Source organism: Corvus cornix, chromosome 1A, assembly GCF_000738735.6.
Source record: "Corvus cornix cornix isolate S_Up_H32 chromosome 1A, ASM73873v5, whole genome shotgun sequence".
Classification (NCBI taxonomy): domain Eukaryota; kingdom Metazoa; phylum Chordata; class Aves; order Passeriformes; family Corvidae; genus Corvus; species Corvus cornix.
The window spans coordinates 49,146,349-49,165,674 of record NC_047057.1 but is presented as its reverse complement, the minus strand read 5'-3'; the positions used below and the strand labels follow the sequence as shown (position 1 = coordinate 49,165,674).

At 39.8% G+C, this 19,326-nt stretch overlaps 1 protein-coding gene across 1 annotated transcript in view; it reads left to right on the top strand.

The window, feature by feature from the left end:
• The first annotated feature begins 55 nt into the window (after positions 1-55).
• The window catches only part of EP300 (E1A binding protein p300), a 62,019-nt gene continuing 42,748 nt past the window's right edge, over positions 56-19,326 (top strand). Inside the window, exons 1-2 of the mRNA XM_039571623.1 lie at positions 56-1,554; positions 15,515-16,173. Coding sequence (XP_039427557.1) covers positions 1,461-1,554; positions 15,515-16,173 — 753 coding nt within the window. The 5' untranslated portion in view covers positions 56-1,460. The remainder of the gene's footprint in view (positions 1,555-15,514; positions 16,174-19,326) is intronic.

The following is a 19,326-nucleotide window of genomic DNA, read 5'->3' as shown; positions in this document are numbered from 1 at the left end:
CCGCGCTGCCGCCGTCCCGCCCCAGCCCCCCCTCCCCCCCCGCCGGGCAGCGCCGGGGACCCCCTCCCCCGCCCGGCCATTCCGGGGCGAGTCCCCCGGCCTCCTCCGCTGTGATTTTTCTCCTGTTTTATTATTTTAATTTTACCTCTCGCTCCTCTTCTCAGAGGGGTCGCTGAGCGGCCTCCCCTCCCACCCCGACTACCAACCTCTTCGCTCCCTTCCCCACCCTCGCAGAGGCGAAGGGGGAGTCCCCACCGCGCCCGAACAGCGGCCGAGGGTCTCCTCCCTCGCTCATCGCGCCCCGCATCGCCCGTGGGTCCGCGGGAGCGGAGACGGGCAGCCCCCTCCCTGCCACCGTCCTCGGCCGCCCGGGAAGGGGGAAGGTAGGCAGAGAGGGCGGGAGGGGCCGGCTTCTTCCTCCTCCTCCTCCTACTACTCCTCCTCCTCCTCCTGCCGCTGCTGTGGGATCGGCCCCTCTGCCTGCGCCGGAGGAGGGGGGGCAGCCTGCTACTGCGAACGAGAGAAAGAGGAAGGGGAAAGAAGAGAAAAAGGGGGGGGGCAGAAAGGGTGTTGAAACCCGCCCCCCACCTTCCCATCCCGCGATCGGTGCTGCCTCCATCAGGACAACAACCCCTCCTCCTTCCCTGCACAACAAGATGTGAAGCGGAGACTCCTGGGACTTATCCTCACCCTCCTCATCCTTACAGCTCCCCTTTCTGCAGCCATTAGCGACGGGCGAGGAAGAAGCGAGTGGAGCTGGGGACCCCGCGCACGCCGTGCCACTCCCCCCGCCGCCTCCCCCCCCAGCCCTGTCGCTGGCGGTGGGTATTTTTTCGCAGGGTGGTGTTGGAGGGGGAAGGAGCCGCTGCTTAGAGGACGGTGATCTTTTTTTCTTTTTTCCTCCTCCTCTCCCCTCCTTCGCCCGCCTCCTTGTGGCGATGAGGAGGAGGAGGACGGCGCCGAGGAGGAAGAGGCTGATGGCGGCGGTGAGGAGGCAGCAGGAGGAGGAGACCCCCCGAAGGATGAAGATGATGGTGGCGGCGGCGAGGAAGCACCAGCACAACAGCCGGGATTAATTTTACTAAAAAAAAAAAAAATATTCACCAGCCTCCTTTTTTTTTTTTTTAATTTTTTTTTTTTTTTTTGGCGGGGGTTTTACCTGCTCTTCCCATCTTCGTTCAGCCCTTTCGCCTGGGGGAAGAGGCCTCTCCCCCGCCTGCCCCAGCTCCCACCTCTCCCAGCTTCTCCGCTGCCGCCCTCCCAGAGCCCGAGGAGCAGAAAAAGGGGAACTTGCCCCCCCCAACCCCCCCCCCCACCTCCCCCCTCCGCCAGATCCTCCTCGCTCGCTCTCGGCGTTATTGTTGTTCTTCAGCTGACTCGGGGCCCCAGAAGAACGTGAAGGTTTTGGGGTTCACCCCCCAGCGTCTCTCTGCTCTGAGTGATTGTCTAAAAAATTAAAAATGGCCGAGAATGTGGTGGAGCCGGGCCCGCCTTCAGCCAAGCGGCCTAAACTCTCCTCACCGGCGCTCTCCGTGTCCGCCAGCGACGGCACAGGTCAGTCTCGGGGGCCCAGGCCCTCCCCACCTCTCTCGGGGCCGCAATTCCTGCCCTTTTCTCCCCTCTTTTGCCTAAATCTCCTCCTCCCTTTCGCTGCTGTTAACTCGAGCCTGCCTTTCTGCTTCCCGTCTGTTTCGCCTGTTCTCGCTGCGTTTGAACCTATTGGCGTTAATGGCTTAGGGAGGGTGTTCAGATGTTTCTGCCCTTCTGATTTTTTGGAAGTGATTGAAAGCAAAGCTGTTCGGTTTATTGTGTTTTTGATCAGCTGCAGATAGGACTTAGCAGCTCGTCATTTTCGTGTCTTTCACAATAGTAGCGATTACCGAGCTCCTTGGTAAGCATAATGCCAGTTGCAGAAATACGAAATACTGCTAAAGACGATGCTTTTGTACGCTTTATTGTTGACTTACGTGTGTACACACAAATGTCTTGGTTTTTATTTTATTTTGCATATACAGGGGTTTTTTTACAGCTTGTTTAGAAACGAGAGATTTATTTCTCTGCTATTTTTGTTTTCTCCGTCTTATGTGCAGTCTGCTTATATGATTTATTTTTTTTAAATCTTTCATTCTTCTTCCTTGCAGAAGTGTATCAAAATACTGCTTTTCTGATTCAAATAGACCATCAGCTTTAGAAAAAACAGCTAAAACCAAAATCCAGATGCTACTCTTGTGGCATAAGGTTTATCGAGACTCTTGCCTTCTTAGAGATGAAATTTTACTTCACTTTATTTGCATTAAGAATCAATATGGAGTGTAGTTAATCTTGCATCTCCTATTTCTGTGCTGCAAGACCAAAATGTCTGAAATTCCCCTGTAGACTTGAGCTGTGAAGAGGAAAGGGGCATTTCTGCAGTCCTGCAAAGGTCTTTGGTGGTGCTGCGAAGGCAAGCTAGAGCCGGCAAATTTTAGGTGTCCCAATCCCTAGCAAATATGAACTGGTTGTACTGGGAGGGGGGGAGGAAGTAACAAAGGGCTCTTCAGCTTTTTAATGCTTCTTGTGAAGGAGGTGAGTATTCGGTGTCATTTTGCTATGAGAATACTCTGTTATCTGTCCCACAGGAGTTTCTTTGAACTCACATTAGATCCTATTAGTCTATGGGATATGGAGGAGGCCTCCTCCTGCCAGTCTGGTGACTGGTGGCATTTCTGAAGGCACCAGTGCTCTTGTTCAATGCAGTTAATAACTGGCAAGAAAAGGGAAGAGTTGTTTTTTTGTTGTCGGTTTGGGTTTGTTTTTTTTTTTTTCCTAAAAAGCTCTCTTTGACAATTAACACCAGGTTTTAATAGCAGGTTTTTGGTTGAGCAGAGGATGTGATTCTACTTGGAATCATCTCCAAAATTTTGATTTTGCCTTTTCTATTCTCGGTGAATGACATATTAGTTTTGAAAAGTTTGTGTGTGACTTTCAGTGCATATTAAATACAGCCAATAATATGTTGTAATTGGAGGACATGACTATTCCTAATATCAACAGGTCTCTAGTAAGAGAGTAGAAGAGTGTTGGAGAAGCTACTCTTTAGCTGGAACTAGTTGTTGGCTGTTTTTGTGCTAGATTTGGAAAACGGTGGTTAATTCAATAGTAACGTTTTTTAACTTGTCTTGACAGTGGTTATTTTGCTCTGCTTAGAGAGGTGAAATAAAAATATTTTGTGAGAAAAGTTCTGATACTTTAAAAATATGCAAGTTAAAGGCACATTTTGATTCAAATGAACACACATCTAAGTTCCAACATTTGTGATCAAATAAGGGTTGGGTAATTTGTGAATTTCAGTTTAGCAGGTGCAGACTTTTGCAGAATACTTAGTCTTTAGTTGTTAACTTACTGGGCAGCTTTTTACAGTTAATAAATGAACTTTTTACAGTTTTGGTGAAACACTAGGGACTGGACAGTTTCAGTAGTGTACAAATGTGATAATTTTTCCTAAAGTGATTGGGACTGTCATCACCTGATAGCTATGCAGAGGTTTATAGTGGTGCAAACACTTCATATACGCTACATAAAATCTATTAAAGTATTCTTAGTCTTCTGCCTTTTTTTAAAAATTGCCAACTAATTATGCGAACATGGGGCAGTTTTACTTTCTGTGGTTTTTAGCATGACATATCATATCTATTTCTGTAAATAAAATCCAACCTATGAACCAATGAATGTATTTTGAGAGTTATGTTTTTTCATTTGCTGCTTGAGACTGCACTTTGTTTTGTCATACTTCTGTTGTGGGAAATTGCTTTGAAGTTTACATTTTTTTTTAACCTATCTGTCGGTTAAATTTGCTTTGAAATAGTGCAAGCAGCTGTCATTAAGTAAATTCCACTTATAGAATCTTGTATTGTCCCCACTCCTCAGTTAATTATAGGAAATAAGTAACATGGTGCTTATGTACTTACTCAAACACTCTTTTTAAAACTGTTAGATTCTCAGCACCATCAGATGGAAGGGGAAAGGCAAGAAACTTGCACTGTTGACAAACTTTTTGCAGCACTTGTCCATAGTGCTGGTTTTGCTTTTAACTTTTTGCTTAGTTTCTTAATCTGAAATGTTTTAATTTGTTAGACATGTAAAAATGATGACTGACTCCTGTTAAATTGTTCCTAAATTTGCAGATATTAAGTGTATTTATATTGAAGACTAAGAGGAATCTCTGACTCATGTTTTCACTGTAAACCTGAATGATACTCATATTCTGGGCCTGGAATGTACTAAACTGTAATGTTGGTGGCTTTCTTCTAAAAAGAAGTAAGCAAAGATTGTCCTAATATGCTTGATTTATTGGCAGCAGCCAAATACAGCTGCATTTCCCACTGTTGTTGCAGTGCTGCATCTTCTTCTGTCTTAAAAGTTATGGATGGTTCATGTGTTCCCTGCTCAGAATTTGCTTTGCCGTGGAACATACTGTGTTAGTTTACTTTTAAGTTGCTTTATTAATGCCAATTCATCCTTTAGGAGGCAAACTGAAATGTTTGTAGCACATCTTGTAATAAACATTTTGAAGTAATTTAGAAAGTCTTGGTATTTTCAGTGCCCTGTAGTATATTAGAATTTGAATGGTCTCATTTTTTCTTTAATGTTGTGTAGCTCTAGAATAATTTCAGAGATAGGACTTTGTGGGATTCCCTTGAACTACCACAGGTTTTTCTACAACTAATTTTTTTTTTTTTGGTGTCTTCTATTTAAGTGCTAAATTTGTTGCAAAGAAGAATGGTAATGATCTGTGTATTTTGTCTAGGCCTTAAGTTTTCTGAGGGCCGTTACAACTCTACAGGTTCATCTTTTGGTGGCAACAGTGACTTTGTCACACTTTTGTACCAGCACGGTTACATTGACAGAAGTACTTTGCCAGTGTAGCTCCTTTGCTCACCTTTCCTAACTGGTAGCAACAGTTTTGATATGTTGCATGTACTCTAGCAAGACTTTCTTAAACACGGCGTTAGCAAACTGGTGCATACTAGTCCCCCTGCTATAACAGAATAACTTGAGTGCATCCTGAGGAGTTACCTCTTGGAGTGAAATGGGTGAAAATCGTTCATAAAGATACCTTTTTAATTGAATGGTTTAAACCACTTGTTTTGGGGGTTTTTTTGCAGGGGGCAGGGAGGTGTGTTTTTATTTGTGGATCCCTCAACTTTTCCTGCAGTGATGCAGGTGTGCTAAAATTGCTATGTACAGATTTCAGTGCGGTCTATTCAGGACAGGAGAGTTTAATCGTATTTTACAGCACCCCCCACGCCTCCTCCCGCTTAGAAGTAACCTGTCTTCTGTGAACTGGGAAATTGTTTTGGGCTCTGGATTCAGAACCACTGTGTTTCTTCACAGAATAGAAATGGAGTACACCCCCTGCTGCAGTGTGTTTGTATAGTATCATGTCTTTAGGCAGCTAGATCTGAAAATAAGATTTTAAGTTCTTAGTGTTTTGGGCTTGCTGTGACACTGGAAGTCAGTTTTCTACAATTAGTTGGCACGTGTTATATCAGAGAATGTATGTGTGGTATGTGCCTTAACATCCCTCAGTTTACTATATCCAAAAAACATGTTTTTCTGTGCAGTAGCACATCTTCAATCTCCCTTGGAGTATCCATCTTTTGTAAAGTCTGGATGTTCCTTTTTGTCAGGAACTGTTTTTGACCTTTTAAATTTTATTCTCCCTCACATCAAAGGTCTAAGACCTGTAACGAAACTTCTCTTCTGGGCAACTGCAATTTTGACTGATACTCATCTTTCATTTGTTCCAAATGGATCAGGATGTTTCTTTTCTCAAAATGAGTTGTATTAATCTTGTCTCACTGCCCTTTTCAATTCTGTTTTCCTAGAGCTGTGTGTTTTTTGCTAGCGTTTGTATATACTACATTTAAAATTAAATACATTACACCAGTCTGATTTCTAGCTAATGTCAAAGACCAGATGGTCAGCTACATTTAACTTACAGCCATCAGTTATGTTTCCATCCCTTCTTGTTAAAAGCCATACTTTTTGCCGTTTTTGCCTTAAAATGTCATTTGGTGGATGACATATACTGTAGGTATATGTATGCATTGGTGGATGCCTGTGTGGCAAAAATGAATGTCTTTGGTGTGTAGCTAAAAAGGCTCAAAGTAACTGTATTAGGAATAAATTTAAACTAAGAAAATTTAAGTCTGTGAGACTTCTTTAAAAAGTAAACCAATCATTCATATTGTGCTTAGTGATTTTTTTTTTTAAGAAAATTTTGCAGACTTTTGAACCTTGTAGATTTCCGAACTGCTGTATCTGTTCTTTTGTGTCTTTCACCAAGTATACTGTGTCTCTGATGTAGATAGGTACTTCTTCTGAGCAGTGTTAGAAAGGTACCTAATTTTTTAAAAAAATAAATACTCCAACACAAGGACCATACATACCATGGTGTAAAACTGAGTGTTGAGCACTTACAGATAAAAAACCTTTGAGACTGGAAAACCAGTTTACAATTGCAATTTATAAATAGATTCACAAGTTTAATATTGCAGGGAAAAACCTTTGTTTGGGAAAACACTTGGGAATTTAAATCCTAGATTAAAAAAAAATGTACTAGTTTTTGCATTTTGTTCTTCACAGTCCTAAAGCAGGGCTTGCATTGAGTTCAGGTTATTGGTCAGTTGTGCATTTGTAGAAAACCAAATTTTATCTGGGAAGGGTCTATCAGACTCTAGGGTTTAGTGTATGTTTTTTTGGGGATGTGGGTCTAATAAGATACTGGGGCTAAATGCTGAACTTCTACTGTCCGAATTCTGGGGTTTTGTATCTTTACAACTTGGAGAAAACTACTTTATTATTAAATTTCAATTTTTTATGATTTAGTATATATTTCCTGTGTCTTCCCTGTAGGCTACTTGATCATCTCCAGTGTGTCACCTCATTGTCTTGCTTAGCTGCTTTAGCACGAGCAGCCTTTCAGTGCTTGTTCCAACAGCATAATGATACTACTTCAACCTTTCTTATCATCTGAATTAGTGCTCCTTCTGAGAGGGTTTGCCCAAAAATCACCTGGATTTATTATTTGACAAATGGAGTAATTCTGCTGTGTAGATTTCACTGACAACTAAACAATGCACACCTGTGTGCAAGGATTTTGTTTTTCTGTCTTTACTTAAACTGTAGCAGCAGGCTGAAGTAAAATACATCTGTCTCTGCATATGGTGGTGTGCCTGACAAAAAATTTCTGTGGCTGCCTTAAATTTGTAGAACTTCAAGTAGAACTTAAACTAGAGCAGAGATCCTCTCCCTGAACAGTATCAAACAACGTATTGTTCTCTTCCTAAATAGCAACAAGTTTTCTTAAAATGGACTGGTGTATGAATGTGTTTAAAGTTATCTTAAAAACTCGATGTGCAGTAGTCTCCTTCAAGCATCTATTTCTTCCAAATCTTTTTGAAGAAAATCAGGAATGTTGAATTCTGGTGGACTCAAACCACAGTAACTTGTTGCTCAGTTGATGCTGTTCCTGTAAACACACCTGGCATCAAGGATGTGAAATCAGGGGCCAGTCTAAGATTTTAATTAAAAAGTGCCAGTTAAGTACAGAACCTTGAAGAGCAGGTTATTTTCTATTACTGGTTGTTGTGAGATGGGGCAGATAAAGATTTAGCTCTTTTCCATTTGATGGTGTGAAACACCTCTGTACTGCATCTTTTGTTGTATTCCCACAAGAGATCTAAGTGTAGGAGTTTTGAACATTCTCTGCTTGCAGAATCAAGATTTATTACTTCCTTTTTTGTAGAACTTCCAAATACCACTGAATAGACAATTTCTCTTGTTTTAAGAGAGATTGTAACACATTCCTACTGTTTTAATGAACTAAAAGACTAATTCTCAGGGTTTTTTCCTTTTCGGAATTCTAAGAAGTAAAATTCCAGCAAAGTGCTGATATATGGCTTGCTCAGTACAAATTTTGCTGCAGCTAAACTGCCTTTTACATGTTCCTGAATGCAATTTCAGGAAATCTGGGGAATTACTGGTTTAAGATAATGAAGTCTGATCTGCTGACTTACGTTATTTTGTTTACTTGAGTATTTTTTGTACATAAATTCAGCATTGCTTTTTGCTTTTACTCCAGAGTAACGTTGAATGAACTCAGAAAATTGATTTGACTTTTTGGTAATTGTATATGCAGATTGCATAGTTTCAAAGTCGTTGTTAACTTGACGATGAAATGAACTTTACTCTTTTCTTGAAACTGATTTGTAATCACTTCTAAAATGAATTCAGTGTGCTCTATGCACATAAGGATGTACCCAGTTTTGTCCACCAACATAGCAGACCAGCACAGCTTCTCTTAACTTTGTAGGCCTGTATGTATACACAGATGCCGCTGGGAATAAGAATACTAACTTAGAGACTTTTGACTCTAATCTTGAAGTTAAAGGTAGCCCAATGATTTATGCAAATACCAACATGTTCACAAGGAAATTATTAATGGTGTGACTTCAGCATTTTATAATTAAAATTTCAAAACTTTATCTTATGTGGGTTATCAGTGATGGCAAGACTAGTACCTTTGTATAAAAGCATAAATAAACAGGTACATAAATAAAAATGTCTCTGAAATTCCTCCTTAAGTAATATTAAATCTTTAAACATACCTTATTCTCGAATTTTGACCCCAGTCTTTTCCATGTGATTACACCACTTCTGTTTCCCTAAAACAGTTACAATTCTATATTCCAGAATCATACCCATTGCATTTTCACTATGGTTTTCAGTGGTTAAGTCCTGGTATTGTCTGTATCTCTAAATACTGATTTTTGAAGAACTTTGAATATGAAACTGAAAAGTGGGTTATAAATACAATTTTCGTCTGAAGCTGTGAAAAGCATGCATCACTCAGAGTCTACTAAAATAGGCATTTCTGTTGATACTAGTTTGGGAAAGGTAGGACTTAAACTTGCAGGTTATTGAGGCTTCACAAAATAGAGACTATTTTCCTTAAGCCAAAATTGATGTGTTTGGCTAGGGATTAGGATAGTTTAAAAAATGGAGAGAGCGAGGTCCTAATTTTAGGACTTCAGTAGATATTGAGTGATATGCTGTTGCTGCTTTAGAATGATTCTTGTTGTTGTTCACACTTGTAAAATACTTATATTTTTGCCTGGTTGTTACAACTAATACTGGAATCATGTGTGTTCTAGGTGGTGAATTGGACTTTGATCAACAAATGTTTGATTGTTTTTAAGAATATTTGTGCCAGAAGTTGTTTGCTACCATAATGTGCTAACATGTTTTGTGCCTTCATGTTTGTTGTCTTCCAGGTGTTTTGAATAAGGTTTTTTTAATATGTTTTCTGTTTGTATTATTTGCAGTCTTACCTCAAATAACAATGTTTCTTGATACAGTGAAGAAATTCAGGTCTTTTCTGGATTGGCAGGGAAGGAAGGTGGCAATGCTTTCTCAGTTTCTTAAAGGGAACAGAATTAATATCCAAGTCTAACACTGAAGACTGTTACTCAAATGGCATAATACAGAATACGAGTTCTCATTTGCTGCTGAGTAAGGGATCACCCCCCGTTAGGGTTATACAGGGAGTGCTGTCTGAGGATTTTGGAAGCAGTAGCTGCAATGATGACTCCAGACCTTGGTATCTTAGGCTGATGTGGATGTTTTGCGCCTTCATTTCGAATCAATTTAGTAGATGAATTTAAATTAATTCTATGTTTTAATTTAGAGAGAACATTTTGGCAGAGTTTGTGTTACCGTTGGGTAATTGTGGCTTCATAGAGGATCTACATGAAAAGGCCCCTTTTTAAATGGATTTTATGGTCTGATCTCCAAAGTGCGATATAGCAAAGTTCCTACCAGGCTGGTGTGTGCCTCTTTCTTAGGCACGTGGGTTTTTGTTTGGGTTTTTTTTGTTGGTTTCTTTTCTTCCCTGATAAAACTGCCTGGACATGTCTAGCTTAATTTTCTGTCATTGTAGAGGCCTTGGGAATTGATGACTCTGTTAGCACTTTGTTTCAAGTCTGTGCTTCACCTTTGCTTCTGCGTTTTCATGGATACTTGAGGATTATCCTATGAGGTTGTGTCTCCTTATCTTGTTCTGCCTTTGTTGGTTGTATGTTTTGAGTTCTGGTTTTTTTTTTTTTGGAGGGCATTTCAGACAGCGTGTTTTAGGGCCTGTAATGCTGGGGCTTGACTGCAAGCTTGAATGGCTGATTTCTCTGGAATACTGGTGGTATCTTCAGGGCACTTTCTCTGTTACATGTAGGCCCTGTTCAGTTCTGGATTTTCAGTTTTTGTATCACCAGGCAGGGAAGCACCTTATTGTTATTCTTTGTGTGAAAGCACGGCTAAGGTGTAATGTTTTCCATGTGGTCCAACATCATCTGTGGTTCCTGTCAACCCTGCCACATGCGTGCTTTGTATTCAGTGTCCTGTATAAGCCTTGTCCACTTGTTTCATTGTGAAACCAGTGACTGTGATATAAGTTGATCCACTAATAGGTTGCTGGGCTGCAGAAACAGTTGTGTAAAAAGGTGGCTGTTCAGCAGCTTTCTAAGTTGATGTGTCTCTGTTTGGAATATAATAAATGGGAAGCAGGGACAGGAGCTGTTGAGTTTCTTATGTCTTTGCTGGTCTGACAGAGGTAGGCTCAGGAGTCAGTGGCTGTCTGACCTATCTGCCATGCAGGGTTCTTGAGGCATTGCTGATCACACATGATGCTTTTTCTTCAGCTTGTACAGCTCTTCTTGAGACTGAATGCTCAAATGTCTTGAGTCTGAGGGTTCAGTACATGAGAATAAAGTGTTGCTACTTCTTAGCACATGGGGAAGTTCCTAGAAAACCAGTATTGTTCACTGCAGCCTATTTGCTAGGACCAGATAGCTTCCATATAGATAGAAATTCCTGTTTTATTCTGAAAGGTGAATAAAGGTCTGTTGTCTTAATCCAGAAATGAGAAAATGACAGAATCCTGACTGTAGGCTAAAAAGCATGTAAAAGAAACTTGTATGTGCCACCTGAACACGTGTTGATTTCCTTGCTAAGTAGTTAGTATTGATGTATTTTCCCTGCTTTATAAGCGCTGTCATAAATTGCTGTCCTGCCTTGCCTGCTTTGAGAGCTGTTGCATCACTGGTGGTACCAGGTGCTTGTGCAGTAAAACTAACTTGAAATAAATACTTTGTATCTAATTTGAAAATTGATCACTTGATAAGGCACTGAAGTCTTATTGACTTAAGGATTTTGATTGCACACTCTACATATGTATTAGTTTAAAGTCCATTTTGGTGCTGGGTAGCTTTTCAACCCAGGCTGGCAGTTTCCTTGCATTTTGCAGATTAGACATTGTCAAAGGCAGACTTTTAGAAGTAGAATCCAAAATCAAGAACAATCCGTAGCATGCAATGCAGGTCAGTACCCTGATTTTTGAAGTTGCTTTCTCACAGTTTAGGACACAGTTCATACTACTTAGTCCGGTCTAACTGAATTGCCACTGAAAGAGATGGACCTGCTCCTTCTTCTGTCTTTTCTGACTTTCTCACTACAGATGTAATGTAGCCAGGGCAAGTGAGGCTGGTTTCTTGACTTTTTTTTTTTTTTTTTTTTTTTTTTTTTAAGACTTGCTCAGTGTTCAGTAGGGGTACAGTTCCTCAAAGGACTTATGAAATGCATGTTGAGATGATCTCAGGTTAAGACTGTCTGATCTACTTCTTAGATGTTGTTTTGAGGAGGTTTTCTTTTCTTTGACTCTTGGGTGGCAGCAGCAATCTGTTCTATATGTTCTTGTTACCTGTGGAAAGAAATGCACCAATAATACCATAAACAGCATAATGGGGGATCACTCTGTGCTACTGTACTGAGATCAGGATTGAGATCAGGATTTAGCTCTACCATTGCCACTTTCTTCCAGTGTATTACTGGATGGTTTTGGGCTTTAGGCCAGATACTGTCTGTTCTGTTATATCCCAATTTTTCTGTGTCAATATCTCTAGAGATGATGAATCAGGTGGACAAACCTTTGCAGGACTAATCTTCCTCCTCTGCCTTCCCACAAGCTTTATTTTGTTAGCGAGAAATCTTTGTGTGTATCATTAATGAAACAGATTGCAAGACTAACAGTGGGCTCAGTGTACTGGAAAGGCAATCAGTTCTGGGTATTTCTCACCCATGTCTTAAGCTATGCCTTTGGCTCTTGTGTGAGTATATATGATCTTGTTTCCACATGGTTTGTGAGTTGTCTGGCCCAGCCTTGTCAGTTTTTGGCTTGGGCATAGATAGGACTCTGTACAGTGGGCTTTAGGGCACCAATTCTGTGTAGAAGACAGAAATGGATTGCAACTGTTGTTAGATATAGACAAGGTCCTATTCGTCTTTGTGGTCATTTGAGATCGTGTTTCAGTCCTGTATCAGAAAGTTTCTGCCTCCCAGCAGTTGACTAAAAATGTAATTTTCTTAGCTGATCAGACAACTGAAAGTTTGTTCCAGTTTTCTTGTTTATCTACTGGCTAAGGAAGACTTTGAAGGTTTCTTTTTGGAAAAGACTCCTAAAAAGAGCAAACTCACACCAGAATATTGCTTTCTTAGTAGTTACGACTTAGAATTTTGGCTAATAGCTGACAGTATTCTTTTATGATGAATCACCTATTGTATATTCTCTAGGATTAAAAATCCTAGCAAGTTAGCTTTATGTGGAAAGTTTTATATGGGATGTCTTAGACGTTTTGGTGCAAACAACTAATCCAATTAGGATTATTTCACAACCATTTAGGTTGGGGGTGGGTTTTGTTAATGTAGCTGGTGCTATGTTGTGTTTTAAGGCATTAATAAAAAGAATTAATGCCACTTTGAGTTTTTATGACATTTTTCATCCTGTTCATTGATGTCACAGAATGATCAGGCCAAGGAGTTCATATAGGTTGTACTTGGATGCTCCAGTTAGTAATGGGCTAAGCCTTAAAGCTGGAATTATCTCCTCATTTATGAGGAAGGAGAATTTAAAGAAGAGTGAGGTCTTCAGAGAAGGAGATTAATATTTTCTTGTGAGTAAAGATGACCAAATCCTTGTCTCTCAAAACAAGAATTGCACTGCCCCTTTGTGGTGTTACATCTGAAATCATCTACATGGATCTTCCTGGGAAAATACTATGTTGTAGTTTGAAAAACAAGTTAGTTTTTCATATTAAACATTTGCTGGTCACTCTCCAGTTGGTTTTGTGAAGGGCTTTATATGCAATGGTCTGAACTCAGGAAAGGTGAAGTGAGGACTTTTGGTTTGGGACTTGCCCTGTACTGGAAGTTGTGTTTGTTCAAGAGCAGAAATTCTTTGCCCAGCTACAGTCAAAAAAGTGGCCTTTGGACCGTGTGGGTGTTGATGGGAGGTGTCTGGGCTGCCATGATGGTTATGTTGTAGGTACAGGCTTTGTGCTGGGTCATGTTTTTTCCAGTCACTTAACTTTTGTTTTCAGTTTTATTTGTTTGTCATTGAGGACAGCTGGCTAACTTGTGAATTCCTGATCATATTTTTTACTCCTTCCTCACTCATGGTCTCTTAGTCTGATTATTAGCCACAGTGTTTTCAGGATGTAGTGTTTCAACAGTTGCCTGTTAAATGTGTCCTGACAGGCTTCTTAAGGTGCTAGTTGAAGCTGTTTCAAGCTGTCATCTATTTTTTTTGATTGTTTTTTTGATTTCCTTGATCTCTTATTTGAGGGTCTCTTCCACTAACTCTTTCCGTGTTCATCAAAATGTAATTCTTAAGTTAACCACTGAGCATTGTGAATTGGTTTTGGTTTTAGTTTTTTGTTTTGTTTTGGGTTTTTTTTGCGGGGATGGGGGTGGGGTGTGTGTGGTGTGTTTTTAGATGAGTCTACTGACACACAATATTAAGTTCATCATTGTAGATGAAAGAGAACTTGAACAAAGATTTATTCTTCTGATTGCTCCTTCACTTTTGAAGCTTCAAAAATACCCGTCATGCAAATGAACAATCAGCCCTTGGTGTGTCTTGCAAAGCGTAACTTCTTGCACAAGATACATGGTCATGAAGAATTGGCTACCTGATTTTAATAGTTTAAAAGTTCTTTAATGGAAATTTTCTTTCTTTCTCTGGTGGTTTGTAGTAATGTAGAGTGTCTAAAAGGAGTGTTGTAGAGTGTCTAAAAGGAGTGTTAAAATCTCTGTTATGGTGCACCTGTCTTCTTGCCAATCTCATACAGTATTTTCGGAATTCTAACGTCGTGATCTTATCTGTGATAAGAGTTGTGAAGTTGTAGGAGCTCTGTTAGTCCAGGTGTTTGATAATTTGGGTATAGTATCATGTGAAACATTTTAAACAAATCCATAATGCTGATGAACTTTTCTGGCTTGCATGCTGTTTAACTGTAGTTTTTTTTCACTAATACTTGGACCTTTTGGATCTTGAGCTCCACTGTTTCTGGTCCCAGCAGCCAAGGCTGCATTTGAGCTTTGCATTCCTCAGCAGCCACTCATTGTTGGTGAGAACAAGGTCCACTACAGCACCTCTTCTTGCCAGCTCCTTTCACTTGGAGAGGGAAGTTGTCATTAATGCATGTCAGAAACCATAAGCTTTCTAAGTTATTTTTGGTTTAACTATCATAGATTATGTGCTGCTTCGGCAGACATAAGAACTTCGTGTTCTCTAGAGCAAATAGATTCTGGGTACTGTGTAATATTCTTGTATCTATGTATTCCAAGTAGCAATCTTTCGCCACTTAGTTACCTCAGGGATTGCTTCGCATGGGCTCTTGAGGTGGGAATTTTTTTTTTCATCCTGGTGTTTTTCACAGCTTTGTGGGCAGGAGGGTTACTTTGTTTTCTGGTAGTGTTTGTTGGGGGAAAATACTGGCTGTCCGGTGAAGTGCAATGAAATTTGGCCATTCAGTGCTGGTAATGACTGGATGTGGAAGAATAAAAAAACCAAACAGCTACCCAAAAAACCCCTGAAACAACCAACCAAACCAAATGCCAGAAAACCCAGTTCAACATAAAACCCTATAACCAAACCTCTATTTATTATTTTATAAATAGTAAATATATTTTTTAAAATGATATTGCTGTATTAGTTATGGCTGTCCAAAAGTTATAACTTTTTTAGCAAAAGTGATAAAGACAGTGTTTTCCCATCAACCTGCTAATTCTTTCTTGTAATGGCTGTTTAATTCCATTGGCTAACTGAGAGATTTCAATACATATTTTTCACTATTCCCTTGTCAAACTTCTCAAGTTGAGAGATCATAGTCTGAGATATCCCATGATCTTTTGACACAAATTGTAGGAGGCTGACGTAGAACAGTTTTCTCTAGTTTAGACACCATAAAGTTTAGAATTACTTTTATCCTGACAAACTGGGTAGCTTTCAGTAATGACTGATAAGGGAATTTTGCTCAAATATAAAAAGTCAAGTTTTGCTAGTTACTTGAAATTAAAAAATAGAAACTTCAAGACGCTACTGATTGCTCTGAGCTCATATACAATCTGTTTTGTTTTTCAGATTTTGGATCACTCTTTGATCTGGAACATGACTTGCCAGATGAACTGATCAGCTCCACAGAACTTGGACTCACCAATGGTGGTGACATTAACCAGCTGCAGACCAGCCTTGGCCTGGCACAAGATGCTGCCTCTAAACACAAGCAGCTGTCTGAACTTTTACGGGCTGGTAGCTCCCCAAATCTCAATATGGGGGTTGGTGGCCCTGGCCAAGGCATGGCCAGTCAAACCCAACAAAATAGTCCTGGAATGGGAATGTTAAACAGCATGGTGAAAAGCCCCATGGCACAGGCTGGGTTGACTTCTCCCAATATGGCGATGGGTGCAAGTGGACCAAACCAGGGTCCTTCTGCCCAATCCACAGCAGCAATGATGCCAACGGTAAACAGCCCAGTTAACCAGCCTGGCATGGGAATGAACACAGGGATGAATGCTGGCATGAATCCTGGGATGTTGGCAGCAGGCAATGGACAGGGGATGATGCAGGGGCAAGTCATGAACGGTTCAATTGGAGCAGGCAGAGGGCGACCTAATATGCCGTACCCGAACCCAGGAATGGGTAGTGCTGGTAACTTGTTGGCTGAGACACTGCAACAAGGCACTCCACAGATGGGAGGGCAGGCTGGACTAAGAGGGCCACAGCCTGGAGCCATGAACAAGGTAAGACAAGCTAAACTTTATTACCTTCCTCATTGTTGACTTTGTTTTGTAAAATTTATTCCTCTGCACTGTGGATTCTATAGGGTTTTTTGTTTAAGAATCCCATATGATGGATTAAATAGTTTATATGCTGCTGAAGTGGAATTTGTGATGGTCATCGGAAGCAAAAATTGAATCTTGCACAACAAGCAAGACTATGGCTAGATTAAAAAGCCTGGTTTAGAAATCTTGTGACAGATTATCCATAACACTGAAAAGTAATTTGATTGTATTTTATTCTGTTTTATGCTTTGTCTGCAACTGTATTTTTCCATCTAATGTGATGCTGGTATTGTGAGTGTGATGGGAATCCATCAGGACCTTTTAGATGTTGTGGTGCTTTTTTCCTGTATGACAGTTAATGCAAGTATTTGTTGTCTGAGATCAATTGAATGTTTGTGCTGTAGAGGCACATGCAGGTTTGAATTGACTGATCTACTCACTGTATGTGCCGGGTATTCGAGTTAAAGGTAGAGAATGAATGCTTGTGTAAACACCTGAAGGCAGTGTTGGGTTCTTAAGACTGTTAATCCAACTCAGTTTTTGTTTTAAAATTTGCAGTGGCTTTGTCTATAGGAGAGTAAACTGGAGAGCTAAAAAAAAAAGTTTTTAATACTGAAGGGGAAATAAATGTGCTTTTGTAATATCCAGGAGGTTGGAAGAAAGTTGTTGTCGTAAGTCACCGAAAAGATGAAAGAAGACCTACTGGTTTAACTAATAAAAAGATGTCTACATTTCATTTTTGTCATGCACAATTAGCCATCTTAGAGTAGGAGCCACTTGAGTATTCTCCATTTTTTTGTCTTTTGATCAAAAGCCTAGAAAATACTTCAGTGCTTTAGTTCACTTTAAGTGCATATTTTGTGTTTCCTGGCTAATGAGGGGATAGGTTTTTTTAAGGTGCTTTGCAGTACCTAAATCTATCTCAAAATGCCTAAAGTCAGTCCCCTTGGAGGACTTGGAATTTTAAGTAACAGGCTATAAATGTATTTAAAACATAAATAAAAGTAATGCTGTGTATTAATGGTCTTGCAATGCTTTAATATATTAGGTGAAATTACTTTAGTGTCTTGTGAACATTAATTATGAAATTCTTTGGTCTTAGTTGCTTCCTTAAGCTCAGTGTGCTAACTTTTGAGAGAGTGTGTGTGTATGTATATATTTAGTAATGAGTTATATATATATATATGTGTTTAGTAATGAGTTGATTCTGTGGTCTGGTCATTTCAGATATTTTTGCCTGATAGGAAAGTTAATGCAAAGCTTGATTACTACAGTAGAAAAATTATATGCAGCTTACAGTCGTAAGAAATATGTAGCTACTTGAAGTATTCTTGTATTTGAGTTATATAACACCTCATTCATTATTCCTTAGCTGTAAAAAAAAAAAAAAATTCATCTTCAGAAATCTGTCTTCAGAGGTCAAAAATTGATGTAGTGAGTATTTGGATGAAATGAACTTCTTCCTCACTTATCAGAGCTAATGTAGGGTTATGCAGTATAATAAACTCATTTATCTAAAATTTTAAAAAGAACATAAAATCAAGCTTTTGACCAATTTAGTCTAAAATTAAATGGTCTTCTTTCCTTACTTAAATTCCAGTAGTGCTGTACATCTAAAGTAAGAACATTTTATGCTTTTGAGGATATTTAGACCAAATACACAATAACTTCTGTTTTTTAGTTCATAGTCCCACATGGATTAAAAATATTTAGGGTTCTTTAATTGCTGATAAAAAAATCTTGAGACTTTTTGTGTAAGTATAGTGGGTATAGTCCTCATAAAGGAGTTGAAACTGTTGGATGAGAGAGAACAGTCTGAAATGGAGGCTGAAATTCCAGAATGTCTTCAATTGGTTTGGCTGTTGGCAGGGAGCCTGTGTTTCACTTCATACAGTAGAGCTAGCAAAGTCTGACAACAGTAAAGTCTGACCATTTTATCTCCCCACCCATCTGCTTTTGGGTTTTCCCACCTACAAATCTTCAAAAAGTAGATGAAAATAGAGGACCTTAAGCAGTTTTTAAAAGCCAGTTTTTCTAATTGGTAAATTTAGTAATGTGTTGCTGTTAATGTGGGAGTTGGTGTAATAACTTCTGTAGGTTTCCTTCATTGCTGCAAAAAATGCGCATTATCCAGAAGCTCTCCTTCAGTAGGAGGAAAAAAAAGCCAGATGAGATGCTTTGGTTATGATTGTTCAACTTGATGATGTTAGCTTGCCAAAGTCAGCCCCTTTAGGTGATGGGATGGTTGCCTCAGTGAGTTCTCTCTCAGTGAAATAGAGGTGTTTTGTGCAATGGTTTGTATGGAGTAGCTTAGGTTTCCTGCGATGTTGAGTAATTGGGAGGGAGGATGTTATGCTCTTCTAACAGGAAAGATGAGCTCCAAGGGGCTAGTCAGTTTGGAAAGTGAAATTGGTTACATTTCTACTTTCTGTTATCCTGTGGAATTACTGAAGTTTTCTTCCTCTCTTCCCAAAACATTGACTAGCAATAGAATGAAACACTTGCTTTGCACATTAACTACGTACTTCCGACCTTCTCTAGTTGTGCACGTTACTTTTAGGACTTGAAATTCCCAATGTCACTGTAAATGATTTCTATTCATAAACTTGTCCTGTCACAATCTGATGCTTCCATCCTGTGGTTTAATGCTGTAGTTTTCTGTTCTGATGTAAGCAGTCACCACCATATGAAGAAGCAGTTCTGTCTGGATGCTGTCTCTGTGCCAGCTGCATGACAGGCTGTGTTGAGAAACTAAACCCGACTCAAATTAGAACTCAGGTGGTCATTAAAAAAAATTTAATTTGAGTTGGTTTTTTTTTCAGGTCCCATTTGTACTTATCAGTTGGAAAGCTAGTATCCCTATATTAGGGAGGGGATTTTTTAAACGAGTGGTCTTGCCTGTCAGAGGAGGGTGTGAATCCTACTTTGGTGACAGTACTGGCATAAAAATGCCTGTGACAGTCTACCCTGAAAGGAAGTGTTAGAAGTTTGGAGGGGATGGAATTTTAACAAGTTTTGCTTTCTTGAATAGTTTTTTGTTTTCTGTGTGCTTGGTTTTATGCAAGTTAAGAGGGTAACAGACATGCCTTTTACTCTTGAAATAGTGTTTTG